The sequence below is a fragment of the Pleuronectes platessa genome, chromosome 11 (assembly GCF_947347685.1).
Source record: "Pleuronectes platessa chromosome 11, fPlePla1.1, whole genome shotgun sequence".
Taxonomy (NCBI): domain Eukaryota; kingdom Metazoa; phylum Chordata; class Actinopteri; order Pleuronectiformes; family Pleuronectidae; genus Pleuronectes; species Pleuronectes platessa.
Window position 1 is genome coordinate 322467 of NC_070636.1, and position 10132 is coordinate 332598.

At 44.9% G+C, this 10132-nt stretch overlaps 1 protein-coding gene across 2 annotated transcripts; it reads right to left on the minus strand.

Moving 5' to 3' along the window:
- Nucleotides 1-1645: 1645 nt before the first annotated feature.
- Nucleotides 1646-5991, minus strand: lgals3b (lectin, galactoside binding soluble 3b). 2 transcript variants are annotated; one of them, XM_053435243.1, is made up of 7 exons: nt 5949-5991; nt 4880-4939; nt 4068-4110; nt 3389-3858; nt 3228-3316; nt 2793-2961; nt 1646-2642 (listed from the first exon to the last, which is right to left on the minus strand). In XM_053435243.1, the coding sequence occupies exons 2-7, from the start codon at nt 4892-4894 to the stop codon at nt 2484-2486; spliced, it is 945 nt and encodes a 314-aa protein (XP_053291218.1). In that variant the 5' UTR covers nt 4895-4939; nt 5949-5991; the 3' UTR covers nt 1646-2483. The 2 variants fall into 2 exon arrangements, with proteins under 2 accessions (XP_053291218.1, XP_053291219.1); XM_053435244.1 differs by lacking the exon at nt 5949-5991 and adding an exon at nt 5177-5322.
- Between the last annotated feature and the right edge of the window lie 4141 nt (nt 5992-10132).

Sequence of the window (10132 nt, forward strand, 5' to 3'; positions counted from 1 at the left end):
CCTAATGTCTTTTATTCCTTCTGTCCTGATGTCTCTGATTCCTTCTGTCCTCATGTCTGTTATTCCTTCTGTCCTAATGTCTCTTATTCCGTCTGTCCTCATGTCTGTTATTCCTTCTATCCTAATGTCTCTTATTCCTTCTGTCCTAATGTCTCTTATTCCTTCTGTCCTAATGACCCTTATTCCGTCTGTCCTCATGTCTGTTATTCCTTCTGTCCTCATGTCTGTTATTCCTTCTGTCCTAATGTCTGTTATTCCTTCTGTCCTAATGACTCTTATTCCGTCTGTCCTCATGTCTGTTATTCCTTCTGTCCTCATGTCTGTTATTCCTTCTGTCCTAATGTCTGTTATTCCTTCTGTCCTAATGTCTCTTATTCCTTCTGTCCTAATGTCTCTTATTCCTTCTGTCCTAATGACTCTTATTCCGTCTGTCCTCATGTCTCTTATTCCTTCTGTCCTAATGTCTCTTATTCCTTCTGTCCTAATGACTCTTATTCCGTCTGTCCTCATGTCTGTTATTCCTTCTGTCCTGATGTCTGTTATTCCTTCTGTCCTAATGACTCTTATTCCGTCTGTCCTAATGTCTCTTATTCCTTCTTTCCTCATGTCTTTTATTCCTTCTGTCCTAATGACTCTTATTCCGTCTGTCCTAATGTCTCTGATTCCTTCTGTCCTCATGTCTTTTATTCCTTCTGTCCTCATGTCTCTTATTCCTTCTGTCCTCATGTCTCTTATTCCTTCTGTCCTAATGTCTTTTATTCCTTCTGTCCTCATGTCTCTTATTCCTTCTGTCCTAATGTCTCTTATTCCTTCTGTCCTCATGTCTCTTATTCCTTCTGTCCTAATGTCTGTTATTCCTTCTGTCCTAATGTCTGTTATTCCTTCTGTCCTAATGTCTCTTATTCCTTCTGTCCTAATAACTCTTATTCCTTCTGTCCTAATGTCTGTTATTCCGTCTGTCCTAATGTCTGTTATTCCGTCTGTCCTAATGTCTGTTATTCCGTCTGTCCTAATGACTCTTATTCCGTCTGTCCTCATGTCTGTTATTCCTTCTGTCCTAATGTCTGTTATTCCTTCTGTCCTCATGTCTTTTATTCCTTCTGTCCTAATGTCTCTGATTCCTTCTGTCCTCATGTCTGTTATTCCTTCTGTCCTCATGTCTGTTATTCCTTCTGTCCTCATGTCTTTTATTCCTTCTGTCCTAATGTCTCTGATTCCTTCTGTCCTCATGTCTCTTATTCCTTCTGTCCTAATGACTCTTATTCCGTCTGTCCTCATGTCTGTTATTCCTTCTGTCCTAATGTCTCTTATTCCTTCTGTCCTAATGTCTCTTATTCCGTCTGTCCTCATGTCTGTTATTCCTTCTGTCCTGATGTCTGTTATTCCTTCTGTCCTAATGTCTCTTATTCCGTCTGTCCTCATGTCTGTTATTCCTTCTGTCCTTACCTGATTCTCATTGTGTGTCTGACAGCTTTAGTCTTATTATTTCAGTTGAAACCTTTCAAGCTCACCATGTAATGAATGGTAAATGATCTGTGTTTATATTCATATTGTGTATTTATGATAGTCAGACATCAGGTGTCAGGTTTTGTTGTTGTCCTGTGATACGGACACACAAACACACAAACACACAAACAGCAGCAAGTTGAAGAGGAACCATTTATTTGTGTGAATCATACGAGTTCCAACTGAAGAACACACAGCTACAGGAGGATCCACTGAGGATCCACTGAGGATCCACTGAGGATCTACTGAGGAGCTACTGAGGAGCTACTGAGGATCTACTGAGGAGCTACTGAGGATCTACTGAGGATCCATTGAGGATCCACTGAGGATCTACTGAGGATCTACTGAGGATCCACTGAGGATCTACTGAGGATCTACTGAGGATCCACTGAGGATCTACTGATGATCTACTGAGGAGCTACTGAGGATCTACTGAGGAGCTACTGAGGATCTACTGAGGATCCACTGTTGATCTACTGAGGATCTACTGAGGATCTACTGAGGATCCACTGAGGATCTACTGAGGATCTACTGAGGATCTACTGAGGATCCACTGAGGATCCACTGAGGATCTACTGAGGAGCTACTGAGGATCTACTGAGGATCTACTGAGGAGCTACTGAGGATCTACTGAGGATCCATTGTTGATCTACTGAGGATCTACTGAGGATCCACTGAGGATCTACTGAGGAGCTACTGAGGAGCTACTGAGGATCCGCTGAGGATCTACTGAGGATCTACTGAGGATCCATTGAGGATCCACTGAGGATCTACTGAGGATCTACTGAGGATCCACTGAGGAGCTACTGAGGATCCACTGAGGATCTACAGTAGATCTAATACATTCTAGTTCTTCTATTACAGATATAGTATCATTTTATTGAAGGATTTTTTATAAATGACTTGATCTCCACATCACATCTGGCCGCCCAACCCTTAGATCCTCAGTGGATCTCCAGTGGATCTGGGGATCTGTCTCAGGACACGGTCTCCATATGGAACTTGGACAGGGTGAGGTCATAGTTGATGCCGATGCTGTTGATGGATCTGAGGTCGCGGACCCGGTGTTTGTATTCCAGCAGGTGAGAGTTGTTGACGGCCACTTTGAACTCTGTGTTGGTGCACATGATCTTAATCTGCAGGAGGAGGAGCACAGACTGTTACTGAGGGATCCACCAGAGGGAGCCACCAGAGGGAGCCACCAACCCAGCATCACTGTCACCACAAAAACATAACATCAACAACAACTAATAAATCTGAGTGTTTCTCATAAACCGGTTCCTGACCTCGAACGCCTGACCCGGGACGAAGGGGAAGTGTTTCACCTCCCTCTCCTCTTTGCCCCAACTCCCTCCGATGAAGCTGTTTCTGACCAGCACCTTCTTCCCGTAGTCATTGAAGCGAGGGTTGAAGTGAAACGCTAAATCCTTGGACGCCAACAGATCCACGGTGAACCTGAAGACCAGACACCATGAGTTCACTGGACGACGCTGTCACAACACATATTCATGTTTTCTTCCTCTTTCTTCCACAATCCTTTAAGTTCTGGAACTACAGTTCACATGATGATCTGGAATTAGTGGAGATTCAGTGAGTCAGCTGAGCCACAACCTAAGATCTGTTCTATCCTCAATCTGTTCACCTTCAAAATAAAAGCAGCTGAACATCATCATCATCATCATCATCATCATCATCATCATCATCATCATCCTTCAACTAACTTGTTAGGGTTGTGTTTGACGGTTCCAGCGATGGTGATCAGCAGTTTGTCATAAACTCCATTTGGAAGATTCTGATGGAACGGAACCGACTGTCAACGAGAAAACAACCATTTAGGAAATCTGTCTGTTACTTTGTCTGTAACTGTGTCTGTGAGTCTCACCAGATTCTGCTGAGGAGCAGATGGGAAGGTGGGTCCAGGTCCAGGTCCAGGTCCAGGTCCCTGTGCAGGACTGGGCCATCCTCCAGGTCCAGGTCCAGGTCCCTGTGCAGGACTGGGCCATCCTCCAGGTACAGGTCCAGGTCCCTGTGCAGGACTGGGCCATCCTCCAGGTACAGGTCCAGGTCCAGTTGCAGGACTAGGCCATCCTCCAGGTCCAGGGACTGGTCCAGGTGCAGAACTGGGCCATCCTCCAGGTGCAGGTCCAGGTCCAGTTGCAGGACTAGGCCATCCTCCAGGTCCAGGGACTTGTCCAGGTCCAGAACTGGGCCATCCTCCAGGTCCAGGGACTTGTCCAGGTCCAGAACTGGGCCATCCTCCAGGTGCAGTGGGTTGCGGTGGAGGGTTACCCCCGGGCCACACGCCTCCTCCTCCTGCAGATGAGCCTCCGGGCCAGGTGGGGTTGGGCTGACCTGAGGGTTTTTATGCATCTTTAACCTTTTCATTGTTTTTCTTCAATCTCAACATTTAACCTCATTTCATCAACAATCAGAAAACAAAAACACACCACAATAATTAAAGTGAAAAAAGAGTCGGAATATCAGAATAATACATCGTCTCATTCGAGTAGAGTCTTAATATTTAGAGGATGAAGTTTAAGATCTGACGCCGGTGGAAGTACCTGGCCAGCTGGGAGGGGGGGGGCCTCCGAGAGCGTCGCTGAGCTGCAGAAACAGGAAGAGACCAGGAAGTGAGAACCTGCTCTTTGTTTACATTGGTCTCCGACGAGTGAGGACTGTTGGACAAACACGTCAACAACACATCTACATGTTCTTCTCATGACACACTCTTTGACCTGTTTGTGTTTATTTTGCGTGTTTGTCACAGTAGTAACGAAACTTCGTACAGATTCATCTTTGTCCCGATAAACAGTCGCACACGTCAAGTGAGTGAAAGTGTGTGAGCCACAGAGTGTCCCTGAAGGCAACATGTCTCACGTCTCAGGGTGTGTTCAGAGTGCAGACCTCTTTCAGGAATGTTCAGAAAGAGGGGAGTGGCTTTAGAGATGAACTCCACCCTGTTTACACACACACACTATTGTACTTCTATCTTAGTGAGGTCACTCATTGGCATAATGCGATCCCTAGCCCCTCACCCTAACCATCACAACCAATTCCTAACCCCAACTTAACCCTAAACCTAAACCTGATTCTAGCCATAAAACAAAGTCTCAACCCGGAACAGTCCGTTGAACAGCGGGTCACAAAGTGAGGACCGGACAAAGTGTCCTCACAAAGACGGCTGTACAAGAGCACAACCTAACTGGGTTTAACCCTGGTCTAGCCCTGGTCTTATCCTGGTCTAGACGTGGTCTAACCCTGGATCATTTCCTGGAAGTTCGTTTAAAATATTTCAGTTTAAACATGAATCAGCATCAGAGAGTGAATCACCAGAGGTTCAGTCAAATACACAAGAATCCAAAGATTTACTCACATCCATCGTGTTCATCTGTGAGAAACAGTTTCAAACAGCAGCCGAAGGGGTGAACGAGTCCTGACATGAGAAGCACACACACACACACACACACACACACACACACACACACACACACACACACACACACACACACACACACACACACACACACACACACACACACAAACACACACACATCGTTAAAACACCCCTGTCTTTATCTGCAGTAAAGTTACTTCCTCTGCATTGAAAATACATGTTCCTGTTTAGTATGTACTCAAAGTGTACTGACACAGTAATACAGAGTAAGCATACTTAGTTACTTTCCACCACTGCACACAGTGTTGTAGTTACTGGGGATCATGTGACTGAAGGTCCGATTCAACCATTTATATTAAAATTAGAGATATAAAGGAATCAGCTCGGGGCGTGGTTCACTGGATAACAAACTGGTTTGTCTGGTGCTGCAGCCGGGGGTGTAGAAAACAAACACACGTTTAGATTACACCGGCGACTGGGGGTTGCTTACTGCTCATGTACATTACTGATACATGTAAAGTTACAGGTACTGATACATGTAAAGTTACAAGAACATTACTGATACATGTAAAGTTACAGGTACTGATAGATGTAAAGTTACAGGTACATTACTGATACATGTAAAGTTACAGGTACTGATACATGTAAAGTTACAAGAACATTACTGATACATGTAAAGTTACAGGTACATTACTGATACATGTAAAGTTACAGGTACTGATATGTGTAAAGTTACAGGTACATTACTGATACATGTAAAGTTACAGTCATGATACATGTAAAGTTACAGGTACATTACTGATACATGTAAAGTTACAGGTACTGATACATGTAAAGTTACAGGTACATTACTGATACATGTAAAGTTACAGTCATGATACATGTAAAGTTACAAGAACATTACTGATACATGTAAAGTTACAGGTACTGATACATGTAAAGTTACAGGTACTGATATGTGTAAAGTTACAGGTACTGATACATGTAAAGTTATAGATAAAAACTCAGAGACTCCGACAGTTTGTGTGAAACAGAGCGAAGGACGTACCTGTTTTCACCTGAGAGACGATCACACACACTGGGAGAAATACAAGCCTTTAAATCCCATGACAGACCACACCCACACACACACACACACACACACACACACACACACACACACACACACACACACACACAGACACACACACATACAGACACACCCAAAGACCGCACACACACACTCACAGAGTCATGTTTCCTCTCTGTGTCAGTTGACAAAGAAACAAATTCGTATTCTTTATTAATAAATGGATTTAAAACATGAAAACTTTTATTTTCATGTTTTCTTTTAATCACTGGAAACGGGAACTCCAGTTCCTATGGCAACGCACAATAACAAACCACCCACAATAATCCGTCAAAGTCTGAGAGAGAAAAAAAAGTTGATTTAAAAGTTTCCATCACATATAGCACACACACACAGACACACACACTCCCACACACACTCACACACACACACACACACACACAGACACACACACTCTCACACACACACACACACACACACACACACACACAGACACACACACTCACACACACACACACACACACACACACACACACACACACACACACACACACACACATACACACACACACACACACACACACACACACACACACACACAGACACACACACTCACACACTAACACACACACACACACACACACACCCTTGACTAGACGTTCCTTCGCTGCAGTGTCAACAGTAGTGATTCATTCGTAGTGTGAGTCATCATGTTTTTGTGCGTTCGATTGACTTCAGTTTATTTTCTTTTCTAGAACCAAATCATAAAACACGTTATTAGAGTCACAGCTCGACTGATCCAACGATTCCTCTGAGAAGCAATGACTTCATCCACTTCTTCACAACTAGGTTATAACCATCAGGGAACCCAACCACTTCCTCCTCCCATGAGCAGCACAGATACATGTTCCAGACCAGAACCAGAGAACCACCTGTAGAACCAGATCTATAACTGGACCTCTTCTCTTCAACTGATCTCCTGAACTGACGTCACTAGTTTCATCCTCTGAACCACTGATCCTCAAACCAGGCAACAGTGGTACGCAGTCTGATCTGAGGTCAGAGTCGAAGATGGGCGCGGCTGCAGCCCCCCCCCCCCCCCCCTTGCAGCGCAGGGGGGGGGGGGGGGCTGGTCCAGCAGCAGCCTCGCCTGGCTCATGATGGGCCCGGCGGGAGGCGGCTCTTCCGAGTGGAAGTGGGAAGAGCTTGAGGTTCCGTTTGTTGCTTTGTTTAGCTTTTGTCATCTCTTATGACAAAGCTATAACTTGTATCTATGCACCAGTGTGGAAGTGTTTAGGAGCCAGTACGAGTTCTACACCTTTGTGTGTCTGTGGCCGACAACAGTCAACAATGAATCATTTTCTTATTAAGAATAAACCTTCCTCTTGAGTGACCTGTCTCTAGCTGACTAGGTCTACGCTGCTGTATTATAATGTGGCTCATAACAGTGGTACTTGGAGAACCTCATATTTCCGGAGGTGGTCCATGGTGTAAAGAACCACTGGTCTAACCCAACATCTCGTCTACTAGACTCTGGGCCAACTGGATGGTTTAAGTGATCCCACAGCTGGATGGCCTCAGCTTGCTCGAGGGTTTTGGAAATGAAGGGTTTGATATGGGTCTAGAATTAATTGAAACATCTGGAGTGGTCTTTTTAAACAGCTGGTTTCTGAATGAGTGTGTGTTCTGCTGGTTCTCTGCCCCCTGCTGGACAAACATGATCACTGCAGCTGTACTTCATTCTGCAGGCTTCGGAGTCGAGGCGTCGCTGTCGTCCAATCGGAGGGAAGGTTTCGTGAAGAAGAGCAAATCACCAATCACAGCTGACTGACACCAGGGGCTGTAGTGAAGTCAGGTTTAAAGGTCAGAGGTCAATAGGTCTCTGAGGATCAAACCACACTGAACCCAAACTTCTGCTCCTCGGGGCTGAAGGGTGCAGACCTGTAGTTCAGAGGACGTCACAGAGCTAAGAGTTGGCTGCTGGTATTACACCAGAGTGGTGACACGAACTGGAATCTCATGTCCTACGTGAACGGGTTTCAGTCCCCTCCAGGTCTGAGGGAGGAACGCAACATAGATCCGATCCCAGATCAGTAAATTCCAGTTTAACTAATTGGGATTTACTGATTTAGTGAACTTGAGTCGATCAATCAAATTTTATTTTTATATTTACAAATTACGATATGTTTAATGGGAGTTAACAACATAACATCTCATTATTTCACTTCTTGTAAATTTCCACCACAGAAGTTCGGTCCAGACGGTTCAGATCCACGTGGAGATCACTTCCATCAGGTCTTTTTTATTGATTCAATTCAGAACTTTTATAAAAGATCCTCAAGAAAAGAATGTTTAGATCAGTTTCTTTGACCCAAATATACTAATAAAATAATCTGCTTTATAAATATAATAATTACAGTAGCCAGTATTTGAGTGAATTAACTGTAACTATGATTGGGAGTATAAAGTACTACATAGATACACCAGTCCCTGAACTGGGTCGGCTGTCGCTCTCCAGTTTGTCATGTGACGACTCAGGATCCAGTTGCAGGTCTGAGATCTGTCTGTCCAGCTCCTGTAGCTGAGGGACGAGGCCGGCGTCCGTCCTCCTCAGACAGAAACGTCTCCCCTGTGTCCTCTGACCCGTCTCACCTGTGTCCTCTGACCCGTCTCACCTGTCCTCTGACCCGTCTCACCTGTCCTCTGACCCGTCTCACCTGTCCTCTGACCCGTCTCACCTGTGTCCTCTGACCCGTCTCACCTGTGTCAGTGTGTGTGTGTGTCTCAGTGTGTGTGTGTGACATTAGCTGCTCTCAGACACACACTGATCTAAATTCCATCCTGACATCAAAATCCTCGTTGACCTTTGACCTCACACCTGAGTCTGTGTAGACCAGGGTCGGAGGTGATGAGACCTACCAGCCGTTTCCTGAGCAGCCAGACGTCTGCCTCATCTTTCACCTCCTCCTCTTTCACCTCCTCCTCCTCCTCTTTCTCCTCCTCCTCTTTCACCTCCTCCTCCTCCTCTTTCACCTCCTCCTCCTCCTCTTATTGTGAAAGCCACCTTTAGACTTCTTCCTGTCAGGGTGTGCCAATTTATAAAAGCTTGATGCCCCGCCCCTCGGACACGCACCCCGGGTCCTAACACCTCCGAGTATCAGACTCTTCAAAAATCATTTGATATTATTTTTTTTACATTTTGTGTCCCTGGTTTCGTCCTCATGAAAGATTCACAGCTGCTGAGGAACGAATCCAGAGAGAGAATCAGAAAGAAGCTGCTTCGCTCCGAAGGGGAAACCGGAGAGAAGAGCTGGAGGGAAACTCAGAGCTTGAGATGAGAAGATAAAAGGATTTCATTTAATTGACATGAGGTGAAACAAGGCGTTGAGATGAAAGGAGACAAAACGAAATCCAACAAAAGAGAAGAAACAAGAACCAAAGTGAGATCAGAGAACACAAGACGAGAAGAGATGTGAAGAAACAGTAAAAATAGAAAAGATTCATCAAGAATAAATCTGAAGACAGGTTTATCAGAAGAGCTTTCAAGGATCAGAGGTGAAGGTCCAGGACCTGGAGGGAAGCCTGAGGCAGAGCTGGGATCAGCTGAGACCAGGACACAGACACGACTTCACGGATCAGACTAAATCAAAAAAGAGAACAATAACTGAATGAAATCAAAACTACTTTATTAAAATAAAGAGCATTTTATTATTGAATATGCAAGTGTGGAGTATAAATAATACAAAGACGAGATGAGGCCCCATGTAGCCACGCCCCTGCTCCTCACCACTCACGTTCAAAAACAAGGACATCAGGAGGTTTTAGTTCAGGTCACATGTTAAGTTGGTCAAAGGATTTATTTCTTTTAAAAGCAGGATGTGAGGAATCTGATCCGTGTTCAGGATCAGTGAACAAACGTGGAGACACCGGATGAAACCATCACTGACAGAAGATAGAACCTCTGGGTCCAGCTGCTCTGGAGCCTCTTGTGCTGGTGAACACATGTGAGTCCTTGTGAGCTTCAGGAAACTCTCACAGGTGTTTGGTCACATGTCAAAGAGCAGAGAAACCATCGGGGGGGTCGAGCTGATTCAACAGGAACAAATGTTCTCGTGTTCAGATTCTGTTTGTGTTTCTAGAAAACATCACTGGTGGGGGAGTCT